The sequence below is a fragment of the Theropithecus gelada genome, chromosome 18 (assembly GCF_003255815.1).
Source record: "Theropithecus gelada isolate Dixy chromosome 18, Tgel_1.0, whole genome shotgun sequence".
Classification (NCBI taxonomy): domain Eukaryota; kingdom Metazoa; phylum Chordata; class Mammalia; order Primates; family Cercopithecidae; genus Theropithecus; species Theropithecus gelada.
Genome location: NC_037686.1, coordinates 56,364,738 through 56,391,818, shown reverse-complemented (window position 1 = coordinate 56,391,818; position 27,081 = coordinate 56,364,738). Strand labels below are relative to the sequence as shown.

At 39.3% G+C, this 27,081-nt stretch overlaps 1 protein-coding gene across 2 annotated transcripts; it reads right to left on the bottom strand.

Annotated features, from left to right (window-relative positions):
* Positions 1–15,213: 15,213 nt before the first annotated feature.
* On the bottom strand, positions 15,214–26,403 carry SERPINB12 (serpin family B member 12). Of its 2 annotated transcripts, none has more exons than XM_025365560.1 (7): positions 26,236–26,403; positions 23,800–23,934; positions 22,682–22,822; positions 21,199–21,316; positions 18,287–18,429; positions 16,816–16,983; positions 15,214–15,829 (listed from the first exon to the last, which is right to left on the bottom strand). In XM_025365560.1, the coding sequence occupies exons 1-7, from the start codon at positions 26,401–26,403 to the stop codon at positions 15,425–15,427; spliced, it is 1,278 nt and encodes a 425-aa protein (XP_025221345.1). In that variant the 3' UTR covers positions 15,214–15,424. The 2 variants fall into 2 exon arrangements, with proteins under 2 accessions (XP_025221345.1, XP_025221347.1); XM_025365562.1 differs by having other exon boundaries at positions 15,244–15,829; positions 23,860–23,934.
* Between the last annotated feature and the right edge of the window lie 678 nt (positions 26,404–27,081).

Genomic DNA, 27,081 nt, shown 5'->3' with positions numbered 1-27,081 from the left:
CATAATAGCCAAATACTGATGTACATTAACAGCATGACATGTAAATAATGATATGTTCACACAATGAAATCCTACACAGCAATGACAATGAATGAACTAAAGCTACAGGCAAAAAAAAAAAACAAAAACCAGAAAAATATCTCAAACAATATTGAACAAAAGAAGCCAAATCTAAAAGAATGCATACTGTGAGATTCTTTTTATATAAAGTACAAAAGCAGACAAAACTAAACTTCAGTTGACCCCTGAACAACACAGGGGTAGCGATGCCAACACCCCTCACAGTTGAAAATCCAGGTATAATTTTTTATTTTTATAATTTTCTTTTTAGAGATAGGGTCTCACTATGTTGTCCAGGCTAGATTCTGGATTTGGGCACCTGGCTTCCAGCAATCCTTCCACCTCAGCCTCCTGAGTAGCTGGGACTACATGCATGTATAACCATGCCCAGCTTGTGTATATATGTACTTTTTTTACCCTTCACAATAATATTTTAATAAAGCTATTAAATGTTTGTCCTTGATTACAAGAATACATGTTCATAATATACAAAACTTGTAGAAAACAAAGGAAGCATAAAGAGGGCAAAAAAGTCACCCCTAGTTTACAACCAAAGACAACGTATAATTTTTCACTCCACAAAAACTTAACGACTGATAGCGTACTGTTGACCAGAAAACTTACCGATAACATAGTCTATTAACTCACATTTTGTATGTTATATGTATTACATACCATATTCTTATAATAAAGTAAGCTAGAGAAAAGGTAATTATTAAGAAGATAAAAAAAGAGAAAACATATTTACTATTCATTAAGTGGAAGTGGATCATCAGTAAAGTCCATCCCCATCATCTTCACATTGAGTGGGCTGAGGCGGAGGAGAAAGAGGAGTGGTTGGCCTGGCTGTTTCAAGAGTGGCAGAGGCAGAAGAGGTGGAGAAGGTGGAATGGGAGGCAGCAGATGCATAGACTTGGTGTAACTTTATAGAAATACATCATCATTTCTGACTTTTTTTCTTTTTCATTTCATTAAAGATGTTTCCACATGGTACCAATCCTGCTTCCACAATTTGCTTTAGCTTCAATGCCTGTGTCGTCAAAGGGTCCATGTCAAAACAGAATTTAAAAGCAGCCTTGAGTAATCAGAACTGCTCTGTCAGATTGTCTAATGTCAATTTGTTTTCTGGCACTGCTTCTTTTATGTCTTCTTTCTCACCATCTGGAGCTGGTTCAGAAGTACTCATCTCCATAAAATGGTCTTCTGTTAATTCCTGTGGTGTGGAATCTATTTGCTCTTGAATTTCCCCAAGATCCAGATCTTGAAATCCTTCATCCCCTACCTTTGTGTGTGTGTGTGTGTGTGTGTGCCACATCCACAATCTTTTTCATAGTTTCCTTGATCAGTTCTGTCATAAATCCTTTGAAGTCATGCACAACATCTGGATGCAGTTTTCTCCAGCAGGAATTTACTGTTTCAGGCCTGACAGCTGTCATGGCTTTTTCTATAACAATGATGTCACCTTCAGTGGTATAATCCTTCCAGATTTCCATGGTGTTCTTTCTACTGGGGTTCTCTTCTATAGTGTTGGCAATACTTTCCATAGAGTACTGTGTGTAAGCAGGGGTCCTTATGGCCCTCTGATTTAGAGGCTGAATTAGAGATACTGTGTTTCGTGGCAAGGAGAAAACTTCGATGTCTTCGATGTTGAACTAATGGGGTTCTGGGTGACCAGGGGCATTGTTCAATAGCAAAAGAGTTGTAAAAGTCAGTCCCTTTCTGGCAAAGCACTTCCTGATTTCAGGGACAAACCATTGATTAGTCAATCCAGAAAAAGGACTCTCATATTCTCATATTCATGCAACCGAAAGACTGGCAGCTGGTATTTATCTTTTCCCTTCAAGGGTTGGAGATTAGTGCTATCAATAAAGACAATTTTGATTATATAACACAACTGTATTTGTACAACACAGTAGCATTAGCTTATCCTTTCCTGCCTTAAGTCCTGATGCCTGCTTCTCTTTCTTACTAATACATGTCATTTGTGGCCTTTTTTTCCTCCAGAATAGGGCACTTTGATCTGCTTGAAAAACATGGTCAAATAGGTATCCTTTCTCCTCAATTATTTTCTTAATGGCATCTGGGAATTTGCTGCCTCTTGGTCATAAAAAAAAATGTTATCTTGACATTTTTTAAGCCAAATCTTTTCCTAAAATAATCAAACCATCCTTTACTGGCATTAAATTCTCCAACTTTAGATCCTGCACCTTCCTCTTGCTTTGTCATACAATGACTTCGGTTTTTCTCTAATCACATTAGAGTCTATAGGTATGCCTTTCTTATAGTAATTCTGCCCCCATATAAAAGCCACATTTTCAACATAAAATGAAAACGTGTTTCTCAAAAAGTGCAAGGTTTTCGTATCTGTTGCTATAGCTGCAGAGACAGCTTCACGCATTTCCTTTTCTTTTTCTACAATGGTCCTGATGCTGGGTTCATTTATCTTGAAATGGTAGGAAAATGCAACTGCAGACCTCAATCTATGAGAGGTATCAAGCAATTCAACTTTTTCTTGCAACATCATGACTTTTCTCTGTTTCTTGGGCACACTTTCAGCATCGCTGGTGGCACTTCGTATAGGCCCCATGATGTTATTCAAGTTGTATGGTATTGCACTAAACATGATGAAAAATACGCAAGAACTGTGAGAGATCACTTTTTATTGTGATACACAACTTACTGGACAGATGAGCTGCTCACGCAGAGATCATTGTCCTCACACTCTTTCAAGCAGATACTTGCAACACTGGAGCTCACTGTAATAGCAATAGGAGTTGGCTACAAAATTGTTACAGTAATACACTATGTACTGTAGTTAATTTATGCAGTTATGACTTAACACCGTGTCTTTACTTTTGTTCATGTTTCTCTTAACTGCAAATAGCACCATGCATGACCATCTGTAAGTTTTCGTGTGCATAAGTTTTGATACATTTTAACTTTTTATAATAGATTTGTACATATTTTATGGGAGTAAATGATAAAATAGACTAATACCTACATATACTTTATGCATTCGTGACATCCTTTTTCTTAGTATTTTCGATATTTCTAGACTACACAGCAATTTGAAAAATCTGTGATTTGAAAAATCTGCAAGATTTTTCCAGTATATTTATTGAGAAATATTTTCCAGTGTATTTATTGAGAAAACTCTGAGTGTAAGTGGATCCATGCAGCTCAAACTTGTGTTGTTTGAGGGTCAACTGTCTAGTGCTGCAAGTTAGCATATTGGTTACATATCGAAGAGGATGAAGAAAGTAATAATTAGAAAGAGATGTAAGAGGAATTTTGGAGCAATAATAATGTTCTATTTTTTTAATCTGGGTGGTGTTTCCCTGGTTGTTTGCCTTGTGATAATTTATTGAGCTATATGTATACGTTTTAATATTTCCATATTTGTGTTATTCATCACAAGAAAAATAAATTTGTTCAATCTATTTATAGATATTTTATCATTTTTATATTCTTGTGAATACAGTCTTTGGGTTTTCCATTCATTCATTCAGTCAGTTAGTCAACAAGTATTTCTTGAGCATATACTCTTTGCCAGATATTGCTTTAGGTACTGAGGTAAAGCAATGAATAAGATGTAGGTGTAAAAGGTCCATTCTCTCATTAAATGCACATTCTATTGGGGTGATACAAACAATAAATAAACAAAAACAAGATAATCTCAAATAGAATTAAGTGCTATGAATTGAATAAGGCATTGTGTTGGTGAATAATTATTACTGGTGTATAAGAAAAAAAATTTTGGATATCTAGCAAACCATCTTGAAGAATATTCTTTTATGGTAAATTATAAGCTTATTAGCTTTGATTTTCTAGAAAGATGATCATAACATCTCTGAATAATGGTTTGGCCTCTTTTTACCAACATTTATTCCTCTGATGGAACTATTCTTCAGTATAATGGAGGACACCTACTTTCAAACCTCTCTGCACAAAACTCAGATGAACAAGCGTAGCAATAAGGCATCATTTTAAAACTGCACTTAACTGTACCGACAGAAGAGGGCGCTCTTGCACCAAGAAAACAGAGTATAGCACTCAATTCTTCATAAAGCTGCCTGTCCTTTTTCGTCCAAAAATCCTGCACATTTCAGTATGAACAAGAAAAAGTACCCAACAAATATGTAAAATTACTATACAAAGAAAATGGTGAAAATTAAAACTCTTAGCGCATGGAGATACTACCCAAGAAATCAATCATGAGGGAGAATAAAGCTGCAGTGTAACACTACCGTATGAACTAAATATTGTTTGGAAAGAGATTGTGAACATGAAGAATGCTTCAAGTCATAATTTTAAAAACTCAGAATATATATGAATAACAAAACAACCACAGAAAGAAAGTACTGTAATGAGATATGTCTGAATTAAATAGAAATAATAAAAATAACAAAATCATCTCAGAAATGGGCCTAGACAACCAGTTGCCTACAGGAGAAAGTACAATAAAGAACATAGAGAAGAGAAATAAAAAATAAGCTAGAGAACAAAAACAAAATAAAGAACAGTAAAAGGATAAAAGAAAGAAATAAAGACAGGCAAATAAATCTAAATATGTGTAACCATGGTCTCTGAAGTACAGAAATAAAACAGTGGAGTAGAAATGATATTTAAAGCTATAATCCAAGAAAAATTTCAAAAATAAAATAAATCCCAAATCTGTATTGAAATGGCCTACAATGTACCTAGGAAAATTGACCCTGAATGATGAAGTCTAAGACATATTGTGGAAAATCAGTCTTAACATCTGCAGAGAAGAGAAAAAGAGGGAAAGATAAGAGAGAAAGAGAATGAGAGAGAGATCAAGTCAATATAAAGTAAAGGAAGCAAGTTAACATCAGACTTCTTGAGAACAACATACAAACCAGTGGAGCAATAAAGATATTCAAACCAATTCAATTCAATCCAAACCAAGAATTTTATATATCAAAAAGTACTCTTTCATGAATGGTCTTTCATGACCATAAAGAAACTGTGTTAAACAGTCAAGAACTTAGAGAATATTGTACTTGTTAGCCCTTCTTGAGAAATCTACCAGAGGATGAGCTTCATCCAGTAACAAAAAAAAAAAAAAAATTTAAGAAACTTTAGCAAAAGACGGATATATATATAAATATATTTTATTATAGCTCTAAGACTAAAGCAAACACATGAATAAGAGTAGGAAAGTAATATATACATGTTCTATGTTTTATATGTGCTGCCAAAGTTAAAAAAAAAAGACAAAAAACATGAGAGGAAATGCTAGCAAGAAAATTAGAAAGTAGAATATAAATTTGTTGATTATTACTCAGGCAGCAGATGGGCGTCAAAAGATATCACTTAAAAATGATAAAAGCCTAAGTAAATAAAAGAGTAACGTGAGGCCATTAGGTCATAATACAGCATAAAAATAATGTCTAGAACAAAAATACAAACTTTTCTAAATATCATAAGGAAAAATTAAAGAGAGAAAATATAGTAAAATAGCAAGACAATATGATTCTAAAGTTCATATGGAAAAACAGACAAACAAGAATAAATAGGTAAACACTGTAAAGGAAAAGCAACAAAACTTCCATAATTAAAACACTGATGTTGGCACATGAATAAACAGACCAAAGGAAGAGGCTAGTAAATCCATCAACAGACCTAACCACATACGGAAATTGAGTACATGATAAATGTGGCAATTCAAATCCCAAAGGGAAAGATAGATGTTGTTGTTGTTGCTGCTGTTGTTATTGTTGTTGTTTAAGATGGAGTTTCACTCTTGTCACCCAGGCTGGAGTGCAATGATGCAATCTCAGCTCACTGCAAGCTCCACCTGGTGGGTTCAAGTGATTCTCCTGTTTCAGTCTCCCGAGTAGCTGGGAAACAGGTACCCGCCACCATGCCTAGCTAATTTTTGTATTTTTAGTAGAGATGAGGTTTCGCTATGTTGGCCAGGCTGGTCTCTAACTCCTGACCTCAAGTAATCTGCCTGCCTCAGCCTCCCAAAGTGCTGGGATTACAGGCATGAGCCACCGTGCGTGGCCAAGACAGATGTTTTAATAAGTAGTATTGGAACAACTGAATAGCCATTTGGAAAAAGATTAAAATAGCATTCAAATTTATCTCATGCCAAGTAAGCTTCAATTGAATCTGAGCTCTAAATTTTAAAAACGAAAATATACAGGTAATTGAAAAAAGTATGGGTAAATACCTTAAAACCTGGAACTAAGGAAAACCTGATTTTAAAAATTTAGAAGCAGTAGAAGAAAAGATTAGTATATTCAGCTTATAAAAAACTTTAAAGTAGATTTAATAAGCAAAGTCAAAGAGAACTGACAAACTGAGAAAAGGTTTATGCTAATTCTAATACAAAGGGTTAATCTTCGTAACTCATAAAAATCTCTTAAAAATCAAGAAGAAATGCACCTATATAAATGTCAAAAAAAAAGAACAGACATAACACAGGGAAAGATATATAAATGACAGAGCATGTGATTGCGTGCTCATAAATTCACTCAAAACAAGAGAAATTTGAATTACATATATACTACTATAGTATTTTTTATCTATCAGTTTGGCAGGCACCCAAAGCCTTTATGACATTCTGTGGGTGTGGTTGTGAAGAAATAGGCAGATACATATTATTGCTAATAGGAGTGCTATGGTGTAATCCTTATAACCAGAATTTAGCAATAGCTAAGAAAATTACATATGCAATTGTACTTTGGCTCAGCAATGCAACTCCTAGGAATTTACCCTAAAGGTATACCTCCATAAATACAAAATAGCATATATCCCTTTCTTGTTCCTAAATTGTTGGTTAGTGTCATTATTCTTTTTGTCATAACTCTAATTTTTTTAAGCTTTTGTCTTTCACTTTTTATATGTCTGCTTTTGTCTTTATTATTTTCATCTTTATTTGGGTTTGTGAAGCATATTCTTCTTTTTTCAAAATTCTGGGGAATAAAACAATTTACACATTTTAATTATTTTCTGTTTTCTAATAAATAAAATAAAAGTTTAATTTTTTCTCTGTGTAATTTTTTCTACTTAAATTATTGATCACTAGAAAAGGTGTGCTAAAGTTATTCACTATTTTTGTAAATGTTTCCATTTCTTCTTTTATTTGTACTTCCCTGTATTTTCGAATTATGCTATTAGGTGATATTATTTTTTACCTTTAACACATGGCGTCTTTTATCAAACTGAAATATTTATATTTGTTCTTATTACTGTTTTGGACTTTGGGTAGAATTTTTTTGGTGTTATTCTTGTTATTTCTACTTCTCTCTTTTTAATACTTCTGTATTGTCTGTTTTTCTCTATCATTATTTTAATCTTCTTGTTTTTACTGTTTTAGAATTGTGTCCTATAAATCGTCTATAAGTAGATCTTTGTCTTTTTAATGCAGTCTTTCTTTCAACTGGCCAATTTAAAACATCCACATTTCTTGAGACTGGTCATATTTGTACTTATTTGCTGTCTTGTTTTATGCTTTGTATGTGCTATGCTTTCTTACTTTCTTTTTTTTTTAATATTCCTTTGATTTTTTTTCAAGTATTTTTCATTCTTTTTTTTCCTCTACTGTTTTGGAGATTATGCATTCCACTTCAATCTTCAACTGGTTATAGTTCAGTTTAACACAAATATTGTACATAATTTTTAAATTAATGTTCAGGGTTAAACTATTTTCCCCATCATCCCCTGAAAAGAACAAGAATCCCAGAGGTTTTATTTCCTTCCTTCCATTCTCTCTCCATAATTCCCTTTATACTCCTCAAGCCTACTATCTTCTACCTCTCAATGTGAGATCATCTGAGTTTTAATTCTTAAATTATTAATTCCAATTTAATCTTCAATCATGTTTTACTCTCTTTTTTGCATCACTGCTACTTATATTCCATACTTTTTAGCCAATTCATTTTTTAAAATTTTTTGGAGCAGAACTTCTAGTCATTCCTTTAGGTAAAAGTTTTCAGATAGTAAATTTAGAGTGCTTGCTCATGCATCTTGCCGTCGCACTTGAATAAAAGTTTTTATGGGTAAATATTTCAGTTTACAGTATTGTTTTCTGCCAGAAATTCAAAATATTGGTCTGTGTCTTCTTGTAGGACAAAGAGAAAGCTAAACTCTATATGATTCTCGTTCCAGTTTATAAATTTGACCTTTTAACACAAAAAGCTTTTAGAATATGTTATTTTTGCATTGATCTTCTTTAATTTTGCCACAGTGTGGAAGTGTGGGTTCTGAATGGGTCCTTTCAAAATGAGAATGCATGACTGTTTTCAATTCTGTACATTGTTTTTCTTATTTCTTTGAGTATTTCTATTCCTCAGTTATCTCTCTGTTCTTTTTTCCTGAAATGCCCCTTAATGAATGTTGAGACCCTTTAAACTACCTTACATGATTCTTAACATGTTTAAGGTTTTTGTTTGTTTGTTTTTTCATTTGTTTTGTGAGACAGTGTCTCACTCTGTCACCCAGGCTGGAGTGCAGTAGAGCAATCTCAGCTCATTGCAATCTCCACCTCCCAGATTCAAGCGATTCTCATGCCTCAGCCTCCCAAGTAGCTGGGATTACAGGTGTGCCACTACACCCAGCTAATTTTTGTATTTTTAGTAGAGACAAGGTTTCACCATGTTGCCCAGACTGGCCTCAAACTCCTGGCCTCAGGCGATCCGCCTGCCTCGGCCTCCCAACGTGCTGGGATTACAGGCATGAACCACCACACCTGGCCAACATTTTTAAGTACTTTTGATCCCTTTATCCTTTTATTCTACATTTTGTACAGTTTCACAGCTCAATCTACCAGCTAACTCTCCAGTTATTTTCTTTCTACTATTCAATCTACTTAATTGTAATAATCAAATTTATTTCCAGAAACTCTAAATGAATATTTTTAATAATACTCTGTTCTTGATATATGGATGCTATCAAGTATATTACTTATATATTTTTTAAAATCTCTTGCTTAACCTGTTAACCCCATTGAGGCTGATACCCTTCTTTCATGTGATTATTCTCTACAATCATGTGAGAGATCTGGGTTGTACATTTCTCTTTGTATTTGAGATTCCTCATTAAACTATCTATGAATACTGCTTTGGGGTTTACCACAACTTGCCTTGGCAGTTTAACAGTGGTATGGCCTGGATGTGCTTTGGGGCAAGCATATTAGTGGTTACAAACCTTGTTGGGAACTTCTACTTCTTGATACTTTTATTGAGTGGTGGTGATACATCTTCTGTATAACATCCAGCCAGCCTGCCTGGTTAAAAATGCTAGTTCAATCATTTGCTATCTGAGGGATGTTAGGCAAATTACTTAATCCCTGTGTGCCTTGGTTTCCTCATTTGTTACGGGCGGATAATAATAATAACCCACCTCTTAGGATGATTGAGAACGTTAAATGGACTAGTGAACATAAAGGTCTTCGACCAAAGCTGGCATACAATAAGCACAAAAAGTAATAGTATTATTACTGTCCCAGTTCAGATATTTCATTATTGCAGTCTTATTCTGGATATTGAAACTCATTCCATGCCTGAACCCAACATTGTAAAAACTCCAGTGCTAAGGGGAAAAGTCACAGCTGCCAACAATTATTGGGCATAGTGAGAATTTTAAATGAGGAATTTCTCTTCTTCCATTGATTATCAATTGAGGTCATAGTTTTACTGAAGGAATTTTTTTACTGGCTGATATGGTTTGGCTCTGTGTCCCCACCCAAATTTCACCTTGAATTATAATAATCCCCAGGTGTCACGGGAGGGACCCAGTGGGAAGTAATTGAATCATGGGGGCAGATCTTTCCCGTGCTGTTCTCGTGATAGTGAACAAGTCTCATGAGATCTGATGGTTTTATAAAGGGGAGTTTCCCTGCATATGCTCTCTTGCCCACCACCATGTAAGACATGAGTTTGCTCCTCCTTTGACTTCCTACCTCCTTTGCCATGATTGCGAGGCCTCCCCAGCCATGTGGAATTGTGAGTCCATTAAACCTCTTTTTCTTTATAAATCACCCAGTCTTGGGTATGTCTTTATTAGCAGTAGGAAATGGATTAATACACTAGCTTTCCGAGTCTTTGACTGCATTGGATACCACTCAAAACAACATGCATTTAATTTTAATTCCTGTGATGTTTACATCATGATGTCAGGAGCTAAAGATAAAGTATATCTGCACTCACATACACCAAAATAGATCTGAGAATGGCTTTCTGTTTCATGCATACAAAAAAGCCAACTTGCCTAGATAAGAAATTCTTTAATCATTTATTTTCCCTCAGACCTGCACACTAAGTTTCACTATCTTCAGAAATTTTGTACAAAACAAAAGTTTGATGCTTATCTGGTTTTTTTAATCCTTTATACATTGTAACTATTTCTTTTTTTGCCCAAATGCTGATAGGATTACTTTCTCAATCTTTTAAAGTTTTTTAGCATGTCTATTTTTGCTCTGCAGGGGAAGAGGGAATCATTGAGTATGATCCTGTGACTATCCAAGTTAAAAAGATTTTCTTCCATCATGTCTTGGATTGTTGACTTTATGCCAATTAGTCTTCTTTTTTCCTGAGAAACACCATAGTTGTTGGGTTTACTTTCTATTCTCTCTTTATATCTACCAACTTCTCTCTTATTATTTCCCATACATTCTAAGAGACACACTCAAATACACCCTATTCATCACTAACTAAAGTTTCCGGTGTCTCAGTTTTGCTTTATTGCCTTTAAAGTCTATTTAAATTCTTCTATTGCATCTATTGCATTTTTTCATTCCCTAGTGGTCTGTTTTTATCTCATTTAGCTTTTTCACATCTTACCAGAGTTTATGTTCGCAGCATTGCACTCCTATTCCATAGATTTTGTGTCTTCTTAAATCCTATTAATTATGCCCAAAAGCTTTCTAAAAGTTTCTTCCAGTTCTTGCTGTATATCATTTTATGAAGTCAGCCTCTCTCTCTCCCTCCCTCCCTCTCGCTCTCTCTCTCATTTATAACATGATATATCTCTTCTTATTCAGCACTTATTTTTTTCATACCTTATAGTTTTGTCTCCACTTATTTAATCTTGAACACGGAATGATCTGTTCAGAACTTATGTGTGTCAACAAGGGGTGTGCGAATTTCTCAGCCCCACTGTTGTGCACTGGGTTGCTTTTCAAATCCTTTTCACCTATCTGTAGCTAAAACTTTGTTGATGCATATGAAAGAAAACATTATTTAAATGGAAAATTTATTGCATTAGAATATGAGCATTTATAAATTAAATATTAAGGATATATTATGCTTCATATAAACACTGTGAATAGAGTTACTTAATATGCTTAATACATATATTAATATGCTTAATATACTTAAGTATGCGCATTTGGGGATATTTTCTATTTTTATTGGGTAAAAAGAGGATTTGGATTCTTTTAATTGAGTAAGGAGAAAATAAAACGGATTTGGGAAACTAAGAATGCCAGATGAGTGGTGTGGATCAAGAACACATCTGGAATTGGCATTCAAGTGTGGAGCAAAGAAATCCACTGAGACAACTGCACAAGCTTCCTCACCCTGCTGCTCCAATTGGACCTCCGCCTCGGGTTAATGACACTGTAATTTTTTAAAATACCAGCATGCAAAAGCTGTAAACAGCAATTAGGAATGAAGCAACACATGTTCTGGCTTGTCCCAGCTCAAGGAAAAAACTACAGAGGAGTTTGAGAAGTATGCACTAGACAGTGTATGAAGTTCTAAGGAGGACTTGAAATGCAATTGAACATACAGATTCTGGATGTATTAGGGAGCCTGTGGAGTACTATATGTCCATGTGTCTCTTACCAGAATATTTACAGTCAGCATAAGCGAAACAATTGTCTTTGAATCTATATTACCTCATCTGTTCTGTCAACAATGCTATGCGGAGGAAACCTTAAACTGAGGAAGTGGGGAGTTCATTTTCTTGTTGATTTAAAATCATTCTCTGGTTGGCTTTCCAGCAATTATATCGGCCTACCAACTTGTATGTTCTTTCTACCCCTGGGCACCATATTGCTGGGTCAATCTTGCTGGTGCAAGAAAAATGAAGAGTCAAGATCTCCCTGTTTGGAGCATAATTTCCAGTGTCTGAAAGGGTTCCATCTAGTGTAGTTCTGCTGGGCTCAGGTAAATCTTCTCCTCCTTGTATGGGCTGGGTCTGGGACACTTTAAACAGACAGCATAGATAAAATATCCAAGAACACTGCCACCAAGGCTCTTCCTGTCCTTGGTGTCACCAAAAGTATTTTATTTCTGATGACTAAACTGCCTAGGATGGAAGGAACAAATGCCTGTCCTCACCTTCTTCCAAATCATAATTGGGAGGTCATTCAGTCTTCAAACGGCTGCAGGAAAAAAAAAAAAACAAACACTAACTTGTAAGAAAGAGAGAGGGTAAAGGACAGCAGCAAGTGCAAAGTAAAGAGATAGACGTCCAAAATTCAAGTTGGGAGAGAGCTTATGTTTCTGAACTCAGAGGAAGGCAGCAATGGGAGGAAACAGGCAGACTACTCACTGGCAATGAGATGCTGATGACCCCTCAACAATGCCTCACTGCCCAGACTCGTTAACTTGTACTCAGCAGGGACCGGGTGTGGTGGCTCAAGCCTGTAATCCCAGCACTTTGGGAGGCCAAGGCAGGTGGATCACTTGAGGTCAGGAGTTCGAGACCAGCCTGGCCAACATGATGAAACCCCGTCTCTAATAAAAATACAAAAATTAGCCAGGCGTGGTGGCAGGCGCCTGTAATCCCAGCTACTTGGGAGGCTGAGGCTTGAGAATCACTTGAACCCAGGAGGCAGAGGTTGCAGTGAGCCAAGATTGCACCATTGCACTCCAGCCTGGGCAACAGTGCAAGACTCCATCTCAAAGGAAAAAAAAAGGAAAAACTTGTAGTCAGCAGAAATTTCTTCTATATTCTGATGATCAGCTGGCTATCACTCCAGTTTTAGCATTGCCAGTTTTCATCTGTTTTATATGCCTTCATAGGGTAATTATGATGGAAAGCTGAGAGAAACTATTACTGGGGCAAAATGTATTTTTCCTGTGTAACTGAAATGAATTGTTAGTTTCATAGATTATGTATTTTTATATTTTTGGATGAAACAGTTTGAAGTTAGATTCATATCCCTGAAAAAATCAGTTGGCAACACATCGTACATATTTTAACTAATAATAAAAGTGCTTTATTCATTCAGAAGAAACTGTTTAATACATCAAAAGTTAGTAAAGAATGTTTATGATTTACATAAAAATCTAAGATTCTTAATTTTCCTCATTATTGTAAACAGATACGTTCTCCCTCTCATGCTGTAAAATATGAGAAATCCCGATATAAATGGAAAAAAAAAAGTGTTTACCAAGTAAAAGAATAAGAACAAAAGAAATGCCGGGCAATGCAGGCTTATATACAGGTCATGGTTTCCAGCTCAGTGTCTGGCAGTGATGCCAAGTCAAACATGGAAACGGACCCCAAAATGTCAACTCCAAAAGGAACTACAGGGGACATGAAGTTTTTGGTTATCTGAAATAAGTGTGACCCATGGGACATGCATTCTGGAAAAGGCACTGATTCAAACTGCCTCAGTTACCAACAACGAATTGTTTTAGGTCATGAGCTTCAACAATGAGAGGGTTGTATGGAGAATGTGGAACTTGTCTCTCAGAGCACAAAGAAATCACTGGGGTAGGTGAGAAAAGAGAGAGGAGGCTAGCCTGGGAGCAGGTGTGGTTCACCTGCCTCCTCCCACAAAATACTGCTGTGGCCACGCTGAATGACTTGGTGGCAGCTGGGAGGAGAACAGCCACAAGGTGGGCCAAGGAAACTGAGCCACAAGCAAGACCTGAAACCCACCTCGCTAGGAAAGAGACTGACTCCAAAGAGATGTGAGTCAGACATGTCAGTGGTCACGGCAGAACATTCAGCTAAGACAGAAATGAGGAACTCACATTACCACACCAGAGAACAGAGGTCCTGAGTCCGCGAGTAGGAACACTCAGGGGTCAGGGCTTCAGTAGACTAGAACTTGAGATGAACCCAATGGCCTTCTTGACAAGGATTTCAGGTTTTGTTTTGGCTTTTTGGGTTTTTTGTTTGTTGTTTTTTTTTTTTTTTGAGGCAGAGTCTCGCTCTGTCACCCAGGCTGGAGTGCAGTGGCGTCATCTCAGCTTACTGCAGCGCCCACGCCCTGGGCTCAAGTGATCTTCCCACCTCAGCCTCCCGAGTGACTGGGACTACAGGTGCACGCCACCACGCCTGGCTAATTTCTGTATTTTTTGTAGAGTCAGGGTCTCAATATGTTGCCCAGGCTGGTCTTGAACTCCTGGACTCAAGTGATCCACCTGATTTGGCCTCCCAAGAAGTGCTGGGATTACAGGCATGAGCCGCCATGCCCAGCCAACAAGCATTTCTATGGACACCATGCCCAGGCTCAAGCCTGTTCTCACCATGTGGCCTGGAATGAGACCTCTGGGAAGACACAAAAGTCCACATGGCCAGAGGGCAGAGAGAGGAGCACAAGGAGGCCAGCCATCCACAATGGCAGCAGCATTCCTCTCCACACCTGCCTGTGCTGGGTATGTAAGAGGAACTAGCCACAGGTGGGAATTCTTGGAGCTAGTGGGAGGAGAGACAGAGGGAAGTGTTTGATGATAATGTTGGGGGACCCAACAAGGAAAACTGAGATAAACCTCCTCTAAATCCACTAGCCACTTTTCTGGGTCAGTATCAAAATCACAAGACAAATATCATTCCCCTGCTCTGTGCGAAGTGAGTGCTGGTTGGGGCATTCATACGTCTTTGAGCTATCACTTAAATACACCCACCAAGCCCTACCTTCTCCTAGGTGAAAAGACCTCACAGGACGTCTTCCATGCAGTAGCTGTCAAAGGAAGAAACAGGGCATCTTGCCCAGTGATGACCACAATCATAACTACCCCAGAAAGAGAGCTGAGTCTCCAAACACGTTCCAGTCACACATGTTCTCTTGCTGCCCATGTTAAAGTGGCTTCTGAGTTTGCTATCTCTTAGAAATGGTCTAATGACCTGAACTTTTAGGATTCCTTCAAAAGGAGGTAGGTACTGTTCTGAATTGTGTTGACCTTCAGGTCACAGAGGGTGAATGTATAGGCTTGAAAGTTTAGGGTAGAGAACAATAGCCCTTCAATACCAACAGACCCAGACGAAAATAAGCTACAGGGTGACGGAAAGATGAAGATAAGCACAGGCTGATGGCTGGAGGATGAAGGGGATGCTTTAGATATTACCAAAAACTCAAATGCCCATCTTATGCCAGGGGAAGATTGTATTGACATTTTCCTCCAGCTCCAAAGTACTAGACAATGCTTCCCTTTTAAGGAGAGCAGACCCTGCCATAAAAGAGAATGGTTTGGGTTTTGTTGTGTCTAATGAAAAAGAGAAAAGGGTGGTTGGCATTAAACTCCACCCAAGATGGTAGTGACCTTTCCGAGACAACAGCCCCAGTGGCTGCAGCTGCCTGGGTGCCATTTTCATCCACCTCCACAAAGGTTTTGTGGATGATTTTTGACAAGTACAAATTGGGACTTGGAGAGATTCCGGTAAGATCAGCCCTCGTTTCATCAAAGATATCTGTAATGCCCATGTCTTGTAAAATGGATTTGAGATCATAGCTGTCTTCCAGGGTGAACCGGGGGAAGGACAGGACCACCGATTCTTCTGACATGTTTTCTGAGCTGCTCCAGGCCACTATGTTTTCATAGGTGATTTTCCCTTCAAGCTACAAGAGAAAGGAAATAATATTTAGCGTCAGATTATGGGACCGCAAAGAATGCCCCAATTACTTAAAGGTGCCTGAGTCCATTTCAGTGGTGGGTGACGACCTTCAAGGCCTTCCTCTAAGCCAGAGAATAGTCTGATTTCATTTAAAACTTCAAGCAAATATCTTTCCTCTTTGCAAAGAGTTAGGAGACAACTCAGGTTCCAGTGTGCTTTGGTGTTTGACAGACAAATGTTCAAAGCACAGCAAAGCTCAGTCGATTAGTTGGGTGCTGTGGCCAAGCCCTAATTTTCTGAAGTTAAATTTCCTCTTCCATAAAACAGAGATAATACGATTATGTTCTTGCAAGCATTAACGAAATCATGTGTATAAAGTACTTAACACAGTGATAGCGCGTAGCAAATTCTGAATAATGGTTGTTACTGATGTTGTAATTACTCTGCCTGCTGTATTGGTATTTCTCTCACTTTCTCTCTGTTTCTATCTTTATCTCTTTACCCCCTTGGACAAAATCTGTAGCTGAGCTTCTCTAGCCTTTATTAATTCCTGCCTGGCAAGCAATCAATTCTGGGGTCACCTCTACGCTTCTGTCAAGGTACCTATTCCCCAAAACAGGATTCAGTTAATTCTTTAACTGAGCTATAGAAAAATGGTATGAGTAAGAGGCCAGAAGTCAGGATATTCAGAGAAAAGGAAAAGCTTAAAAACTTCTCAAGTTATTCAGAACCCAGATTCCTCAGTTTGCTAAAACAGTGGCAGAGAGCTATGAGGTTAAAGAAGAAACCCCAGTCCCAATATTTCTGGCTTTTGTTGTTTACTTCTAAACAAATGAGGATAAATATCTAATCTAATGCAGATTCTTATACATTCCTTGATGTCTGACAGCTGAGGTACTGTATTTCCTCAAGATGGTAGATGGTAGACAGCGTTGTTCTCTAAGGATCTATCATTAAATATTTTGTAGAGATGTGGAAATGAAGATTTACCTCTTCCAGAGCCTTCAGGTTATCTTTAGAGTGAGACGGCAGCAGGACGAACATGCTGAGCTTCCCCTTGGTGTACCTCATTTCCAGGATCTGTGCCTTCACCTCCTCTATGAAGCCAATTCTGTAGAGGCCTTTTTGCGTCATCATCTTCACACTCTTGTTTTCATTCTGTGTAGTCAAGGTAGGAAGTCACAGGATGGCTATGGGAAGCTCCCAAATTCCTATGGTCCCAGCTTCACTGAGGACAGGGGTTCCTAAAGATGAGAAGGTCCTGCAGAAGTCCTGAGCCACACCAGGGATCCAGACTGCAAGAGTCTGCCCACTCATCAGTGGCCCTTACTTTGCCAACACTTTATCGCTCAGTGCCTTTTTTTGTTGTGGAGTGACGGGGGTTGGAGGTGGGGGGGTTGCTTGTTTGTTTTTGAGACAGGGTCTTGCTCTGTCACCTAGGCTAGAGTGCAGTGGTGCCCTCCCAGGCTCAGGCAATCCTCCCACCTCAGCTTCCTGAGTAGCTGGGACCACAGGCACGGACCACCATACCTGGCTTTTTTTTTTTTTATTTTTTGTAGAGACAGGGTCTCCCTGTGTTGCCCAGGCTAGTCTCAAACTCCTAGTCTCAAGTGATTCTCCCTCCTCAGCCTCCCAAAATGCTGGGATTACGTGCATGAGCCACCTCACCTGGCCCTTTCCATGTGTTTTGATCAGTTCTTCGGCTCCCAAGAAGACTATTGGTAAACTTACTATCAAAGCATCTCCACTGTTAAGTCAGCAGAAACACACCCTGCCAGCTGTCCCACTGTAAGGCCTGCCCCAGCCCAGCCTCTTGGCCTCACACCACCCCATGCCAGCTGGCCTGGATGACCCCACCACAGCACCAAGGGCAGGCATCGTTAAGTGCGAATCATCTCCATCTTAAATAACAACACCTGCTCCTTCAGAGGGAAGGCACAACCCCAGGCACCTTAAATCTCACAATAACCTCAAGGTGGCAGGTGAGGGATCGTCAACCTGCAGATGGGGATATTCGGTGCTTGAGAGAAAAATGCATCTCCGATAATAAGCTAGCCGGCTGACAAGTGGGTGGCTGGGACCCAACCCTTCGTTTCTAAATCTACTAGCTTAGAATACAGGTTTCTGGGGTAAACGCTCACAGATTGAATCCGAATGCATGAATCTGGCTAACTAACTTAGCCTTTCCATTTTTTGTCTCAAATCCTAAGTGGAAATCATAATAGCACCCATCTCATAACGCTCTTTGGGGGAACAAATGAAATAACAAATGGAAAACTACTCAGTGCAGGAAGCACTTGGCACAAAAACACTCAGTGAAATTCAGGTACTGGTTCTTATCAATGAAAAATGTTCTTATTGTAAATGTAAGCTGTAACTTTTTGAGTATACATATTGCACATCATTCCTAGTGCAAATTATGAGTTGGATAGCTAGAAAACCGTGAGTTCTGATACAGTACCTCATTTAGACAGAAAGGTGCATCCACTGTGTTCTCATGATCAAAATAATTTTCCCATTTGGCCTTGAAGTAAACAGCATTCACCAGGACCAGCACAGTCTCAGCATTAATAGTGTCCTTGCTGAAGAGTTCCTTGATTTTACCTAAGAAAAGATCCCAGAGAATATCCTGAGTATGAATTACATCAAAAGTATTTGTATAGATAATTTTCATTTTTTTGAGACAGAGTTTCACTCTTGTCTCCCAGGCTGGAGTGCAGTGGTGTGATCCCTGCTCACTGCAACCTCTGCCTTCTCAGCTCAAGCGATTCTCTTGCCTCAGCCTCCAGAGTAGCTGGGAATACAGGCGCCCGCCACCATGCCTGGCTAATTTTTTTATTTTTAGTAGAGATGGGGTTTCGCTATGTTGGCCAGGCTGGTCTTGAACTCCGGACATCAGGTGATCTGCCCGCCTTGGCCTCCCAAAGTGCTGGGATTACAGGCGTGAGCCACCGTGCCCGGCCGATAATTTTTTTTAACGCAGCTTATCACCCCCAAGACTAGGGAGTGTCTCATTCAAGAACTAACCCAAGAAGATTAATTCATAGTCCTGGCTGGAGGTAAGAGAGGCAGTGATAGGGCTCTCACTCGACCTTGCAGGGGGTCCAATCACAGCACTGTAACAGAAGGAATCTCCTTTGATTCCCTGTATTGCTTGTGTTTGGAACTTATCAGTAGACATCTTATACTATGGTTTATCTTTCAAATTATATAGTTAGTCATCTGACAATATGATAAGCTCCCTTGAGAACAAAGAACTACAATATAAACTTCCTGTCTCAAGCACTCAACATAGCATAAGATATATGCTTACATATAAATTAAAATACACATAAATGTGCTAGGCCATGATATGAAACCTATTTTATAGATACTTTTACATGCTCTTTCTCATTCCATCCCACATTAATCAATTAATTGATCCATACCACTATAAGGAGGTATCGTTATCCCTTCTTCATAGAAGAATCAATTGCATCCAGGGAGAGCTGAAGTCACACAGCCAAGAAGCAGTAAGACTGGCGGGAATGGGTCCTCAGGCGTTCCACCTTTAAGCTCAGCTCTGGGGCTCCTTCCACAATAATACAGCCCTAAACCCAACTTGAAAAGCCCCAGGCTAGAAGGCAATGGCCCATCTTCGTGACACACCCTTTTCTACCTCAAACTACCAAATCACCAGTTACTTGAATGTCTACAGATGACTTAAGAAGAAAAGATCTTCCATCTCAAGAAAAGCTCTACTTAAATCCCATAATAATAGATTAGATTGACATCATCTACATTTAAAATACTCTGGAGGAGTTAACTCACTAAGGGGAAAGGACATATTCAGGCCTTAATATGAACTTCGTTAATGAATTGCTTTCCTTTTGACAGCTCAGTAGAGCCTTGAAAGAATGGTCATTTTTGTGGCGTATGAAAGAAGGAAGAAGCCATAATTTTGGAATTTACAGACTTCTGTCAAGGAAAGGCCAGGCAGGGGTATCCCATCCCTAAGTCAGTGTGAGAAAAAGAGGAGACAGGGAGAGAAAGCCACCAAATGGAAGGGAAGAACCGAAAGTGTCGCTCTGGTACCAAGGACAGCCTAAAATAAGTCAACTATCATTTCCCAGCCTCCAGCCACTCAAAATGTATGCAAATGCCTGGGGTCATGGTCTCACTGAAGACAGCAGACGCAATGCACTACCTGTGCTCTCTCATGCCCGCCAAACTTTTCACTGCACAGGAACATCTTCCCCAGTCCAACAACAGTGATCAAAAAGGGGTCTAATCTGTGTCCAGCAGCCTGACCTGACCCTTCAAGTCACTAACTTTGTGCCTGGAGGGAAGAGTTTATTCTGTTTTTCAAATTCACACAGGCACCGGCAGAAGGCAGCATTCTGTAAATCTCACCTAGATCAGCCCTAATGAGGCTGGTGTTCTCCTTTCTTTCCCACCCAGAGCCAGCGAGACCAGAGACCAAAACTGCAATAATAAATAACAGCAATATCCAAGCAGTTTAACTGTTTGATGCTGTTCAGACCATGCTTTTTTGTTTTGTTTTGTTCTGTTTTTTAATTTCAACTTTTATTTTAGATACAGGGAGTACATGTGCAGGTTTGTTACAGGGGCATGTTGTTCACAGACAGTAGGCATAGTACCCAATAAGTAGTTTTTCAACCCATTCCTCTCTCCCTCCCTGCCCCAAGTTAGTATCTGGAGGGTCCATTGTTCCTTCCCATATTTATGCCTGTGTGTCCTCAATGTTTAGCTCCCACTTATAAGTGAGAACACACAATGTTTGCCTTTCCGTTCCTGTGTTAATTCATAGGATTATGGCCTCCATTTCCATCCACATTACTGCAAACAACATGATTTCATTCTTTTTTATGGCTGTGCAGTATTCCATGGTGTATATGTACCACATTGTCTTTACGCAACCCACTACTGATGGACACTTAGGTTAATTCCATGTCTTTGCTATTGTGAATACTGTGGTGATGAACATATGAGTGCATATGTCTTTTTGGTAGAATGATATATATTTCTTTGGATATATACCCAGTAATGGGATTGCTGGGTCGAATGATAGCTCTGTTTTAACTTCTTTGAGAAATTTCCAAATGCTTTCCACAATGGCTCATTTACATTCCCACCAATAGTGTGTGTTCCCCTTTATCTGAAGCCTTGACAGAATCTGTTGCTTTTTAAGTTTTTAATAATAGTCATTCTGACTGGTGTGAGATGGTGTCTCATTCTGCAAACCATGCTTTGAACACAGTTCACATATGTGAACCTCTGGCCTCCAGTAGCCCAGCAATCTGCAAAGCTAGGCAGACCAATTTTCTTTTAAATGGAAATCAATACCAGCTCCCGTGCTTTTGGCTTTCTTACCTTGAGATTGACATTCAACCCAGAAGTTAATCTCTTGTCTGGCATTTTCAGTGTTTTTTCTGAAATCAACACTTTCAATTGTCGTGTGGTAAAACTGAATCACACCATCTAAGTATTCCTGTTCAATTGGAATAAAAGGGAAATAGTGCAATAAAATCAGGCAGCGATGCTCATAGGAGTAAGGCTCTCCTGAGAAGTCTCCCAAGAAAGATAAGCCTGGTCATTTCACATTGCAGGGACAGGCCTGACAGTTTCTAGTCATCCCCAGTCTTAAACTAGCCAGACACATTTCAGTTTTTGTAGTTGCAAATGAGGATATTGAACATTATTCATGAACCGTCTATAGTTACAACAGGACAAGGCTTTCCTGCTGGATATCCTTTTATTTCAACAACCCATCTGTGGAGCCTTCACAAGGTAAATATCAAGTAACTTGAGAGACTTGCCTGGAAAATGCTTCTGTTTATAAGAATTAAACCCCCGCTTAATGGTTGCAGAGTTTCTGTTTAGAGTGATGAGAAACAAAGTTTTAGAAATAGATAAGGTGATGGTTACACAACATTGTGAATGTAAGTAATGCTACTGAAATGTACACATAAACATGGTTAAAATGGTAAATTTTATGTGTATCTTACCATAATTTAAAAAAATCAGTAATGTAATATACCAAACCCATTGGTTTGTATACTTTTAATGGTGAATTGTTTAATATGTGAATTTACAGCTCATTAAAAAAAGCTAGTTTTTAAAAACCCAGCATGAAAAATCTTACTTTCATTGCAAGGGAGCACACTTATTTTGGCCAAAGGAGGCCACCGGACCCCTAGCTAGTCCCTCACTAACCAGCCATGTCACATCTTGACCATTGGTCGTATCCCCCACATTTATTGTTTAGTACATGGCTCCTTCTAGTAATTCGAGAGGAAACTGAAGCCCAGATGGAGACACAGCTTGCTCTAGGTACAAAGCTGTTTAGCCACAGAGACAAGTCCTGTGCCTTTCAGCTCCAAATGCCAAAATGCAGTCTTCTCCACTCCCCCACTACCCCACTCTCGAAAGAGCATAGTGAACACGATTGCATTGCAGGGGTAGCATGATCCTGGCACAAAAGGAGATTCCACAGAAACGTCTTGGGGGCACCCAACAGATAAGGGAGAGAAAAGCGCAGCAACCAGGCACCTTGACTGGGGAAGACAGTAGGAGAGGATGCCATTACCAAGCCCACACATGCTCCTAAGTCTCCATTACTCACACAACCCTTTTTCACCCACTCTATTCCACCCACGATGCTCACGTTGAACGCTGGGAAGAGAACAAAAGTGTGGGACTGAAAGAAGGAGGTCCTGGACACCTCACCAGTCCACAGCGCATCATCCTATCAAAGAGGTTGTGTTCTAGATGGCAGGTGAGTAACCCAGCTACTCCCTGATTTTTAAATAGTATGCTACATGGTAGCTTTTGTCACCATTTGTGTGCAACTCACCTGACAGATTGGGAATTCCTGCTCTCCATAAAGCCTGTTGGCAATACTCAGTGTGTAATCAGTCTTGATCCTGTCTAATTTGGAGAGAAGTTGCCCAAAGTAGCAGCTGACCAGCCCACTCTCATTGTTTAAGGACTCAGCCTAAGGAAAGCAGAAACAAAATGTGACCTTCACAGTGTCTATCAGAAGAGCTAAACACAACTAAAGGATGCGTGTTTTGTACAGAAGCAAGATAGAGCTTCTTAGTAAGATGTCAGTTGTCTCTGTTACCATGCAGGGGAAGTGAGCTGGGAAGAGCAGAGGAATGGAGGGTGAGAAGCGGTCCCAGTGGAAGATTATGGCTCCCGCATCTATATCAAGATCATCCAGGAAAAACACATCTGGGGAACTCAGCAATGCTCACTATATTTCAGACTGACACACCGTGATTTTCTTTATATTTAAAAGAGGCCAGACACGGTGGCTCACGCCTGTAATCCCAGCTACTCTGGAGGCTGAGGCAGGAGAATCGTTTGAACCCAGGAGGCGGAGGTTGCAGTGAGCCGAGATCGCGCCACTGCACTCCAGCCTGGCGACAGAGCGAGACTCCATCTCAGGAAAATAAAAAAAAGAAAGACAATCATCTCTCTACCCTCCTTTTAAACTTTCTAAGGTAGGGGGATGCATACCCTGGAGAATATGTTTCCTCCTCCTGGCATGAGGCACCCAATAAAAGTTTTGTCTGTCAGTGCAGATTTCAGCACAAAATGGAACAAGCAGAGGTGGAGGGAGACGGTAGGAATCCCACAGCTGACCCTACTCCTTACCACCTTTATCTTTGACCATGCTCTATGTTGGTTCCCTGTGGCCTGTAGAAGCAGATGAGTAACACAGTGATGATCTAGGTTTCTTTATCATAAGCAGAAGATACCAGATCCTACTCTTTAGGAAACTAGCTCATAGCCAAGGACATCTGAGATCCATACTCAGAAAGGAATCACAGATCACTTGAGGTCATTGCTGTTGATGGTATCCAGAGTCTAATGTTTGGGGATAAGCAACTATCACCTAATATCCTACAGTCAGAATGAGCAGTTTATAAATAAGAAGGGCAAGAGTTTACTATGGTGGCGGTTCACCTGCTGATCCAGAGGCTCTGTCGTTTTCTTCTGCCCCTCCAGAGAGCTGTCAGCCAGCACTTTTTGTTTGTTGCTTTTCAGACAGGGGTCAGGTTCTTTGCTTTCATCCTGGGAAAATTCGTTGAAGTGTAGTACCTGCATGATAACGGGATGGGGTCTTTCAGACAGTATGAACAGAGGGAAGCCTGAATAACTTCAGAAACATTTTCGTAGTGAGACAATGGCAACGATTACATAGTCAAACAAAACAATCAACAACGGTTTAAAGGAAAGTGGATGCTTCTGTCCTTGGGCTGGGAGGTGGAATGGAGGAGAAGTACCAACTGCTACCCTGGGAGAACATTTATGAATAAATAAAACCAAACTAAAAGAATATAGAGGTATCCACAAGTTAAATGTAGCTATGGAGCATTTCATAGATACCCAATCTGAATTGACTGTAAGTGCAAACTAACACGCCAGATCTTGAATATAGTATAAAAAAAAATAGCTCATTAAAATTTTTATATTGATTATATGTGGATATGGTATTTTGCATATACTAGGTTAAAAAAGTATTATTACAATTAGTCCCACCTGTTTCTTTTTACTTTTGTAATGCAGCTACTAAGAATTTTTAAATTACTATGTGGTTCTCATTATGTTTGTGTTAGACAGTGCTGATCTAGAGTTTCACATGAATCAAGGGACTGAGGACAGCAAAAGACAAGTTATCCAGAGCCTGGTAGAAAGGTAGGAGACAGGCGTCACATCCTGCACTGCTCAGACCTAGTTGGTCAGCAGGTGCCCTCAAGTGCCTAAGAAAGAACATCTGAATTCTGCCCGGCAAGATGCAAACTACGCTCTAAAGCTAAGTTTTGCTAATGGAATAAGAAAATAATACATCAAATCTAAGTAGATGAATAAAGCAGAATGACCCCAGAAACACATTCTGTCTTAATCCATAAATTCTACTGCTCCATGTTCAGGGGAAACAACCTGATTTGTGCATAACCCCTGCACTATGTGCTACACCCGAGGAAGTATAAGGCCAACCACGGGAACTTGTAGTTTATTTGGGGGTTTGTTCTTATCACCTTCATTTATTTGTTCTAGAAATGTTTATTAGGTGCCTACTCTAAGCCAAGCACTGTTCTAGGACAAAAATCCCTGCCCTCTAGAAGATTATATTCTAGTGGAGGAGGCATACAAAAATCAAGACACATAGCAATTAATTACTGTATGCAGTATGTTACACGGTGGAAAATGCCACATGAAAAAAAGTATCCCTTAGGGGTTGGAGCTCAGGGTACAGCACTAGATTAGGTGGTCGAAGTAAGCCCCGTAGAGGAGATAAACACTGACCAAAGTCTTGAAGGAGAAAGTGAGCTGAGGTCAATTACCAGGGGAAAGAGCCATCAGGCAAAGGGACCCAGAGCAAAGGCCCCAAGATAAGATGGGCATGGCTTACCCAAGGAAGCCAGGAGGCCAGTGTGACAGGTACAGTGAGGAGGGATGAAAGTGAGAGATGGAGTCACAGGGCTTATCTGGGATTCAGATCTCCAGATCCTTGTGGCACAAATTCTTGTGAGCACAAATCAGGCTGTCTCCCCTGAACATGGAGCAGGAGAATTTATGGATTAAGACAGAATGTGTTTCTGGGGTCATTCTGCTTTATTCATCTACTTAGAGTTGGTGTACTACTTTCTTATTCCATTAAGTTAAGTTCAAGTAAGGACTTGAACTTCTATCATAAGTGAAATGAGAAATCCAGGTTTTTGAACAGATGAGAAATATTATCTGGCTCAGGTTTTAAAAGGGTCTCTTGGGCTGCTGTGCAAAGGATAGATTGCCAGTGGGAGCAGGAAAGCCCATCCAGAAGTTGTTGCAGTATCCAGGTGAGAAAAGATGGTGGTGGTTCAGGCCTCAAGGAGACTGGGAGAAGTGCCTGGATTATGGATATATTTCAAAAGAAAAGCCAACAGAATTTGTTAACGAAGATGGTATAAAGTGAGAGAGAAAGAGTCCAGGAGGACACCAAGCTGTCTAGCCAATTAAACCATTTACGGTGCTTAATAAATATTTAATGAAATGAGTGAGAGAGAAGACATATACACATACTGAAAATTGCTGGCAATATTGGTATTAGTAATTATAGAGTAAAAGAGTGACAGAATGTATACAGAGATAAAGATAGAGATGAATGAGAAAAGCTGCCAGACATGAGGTTGGGGAGCACCCTAAAGAAGGTAGAAGTTTAAGTGAGATTTTAAGAATGGTAGGATCGAAGAGGAAGTAAGGTGGGGAAAATACAAATAAAGACTCAGAGACCGGGATGGGTTCTGACCAAGCCCAGGGTGCAATAAGCACCTTGGCTTGCCTGAGTGGGATTAGCATCTGACTTTGAGTGTGGACCCAGAGTTTAGGACCCTGTGTAGCACCCTAGTGGACACGTACCTCATCAATCTGATGTGCACTCTCATTTCTAGCCCCCAAGCGGACCATACCAAGGGCAGCTGAGAGGCTCAGGGGAGAGAAAAATACGTTTTTATGATGATCATCTTTGCTTATCTCTTGCAAAAGATCAAAGCAAAATTTGGTGTTTGCTGCAACAAGAGAGTCCATTGTAAAACCTATAATGATCTAAAACCAAAAAAAAAAAAAAAGGAGAAGGAGAAAATGGTGATTGTAAGAAAATAAGTGAACAAACAATTATTATTTTACATACCTGAAATGCAATCATGCACAATTATTCAGTATGCTATTAAGAACTGGAAAACTAAGGTCATTATCATCCCTGTATATAAATATTGGTGTTGATATTGATATTTATTGATATTGATATTGATATTGATAGACAGGGATCTATTTTCATTTAGTGGTGTGAATTTGTTTCCTGGGGCTGCCATAAGAAATTACCACAGACTGAGTGGTTTAAATAGCAGGAGTTTATTCTCCCATGGTTCTGGGGAACAGACGTCCAAAATCAAGATGTCGGCAGATTTGGTTCATTTCAGGACTCTCAGGGAAAAATCTGTTTCACGCCTCTCTCTCAGCTTCTGGTGGTTGCCAGCAAACTTTGACATTCCTTGACTTGTAGACAAATCACTCATCTCTCTGCCTCCATCTTCACATTCTTCTCTTTATCATCCATGTATGTATCCAAATTTCCCTCTTCTTTTAAAGAGAGCAGTCATTGAATTAGGGCCCATCCTAAGCCAGTACAACCTCATCTTAATTTGACTACATCTGCAAAGATCCTATTTCCAAACAAGGTCATATTCACAGGTAGAGGGATTAGGA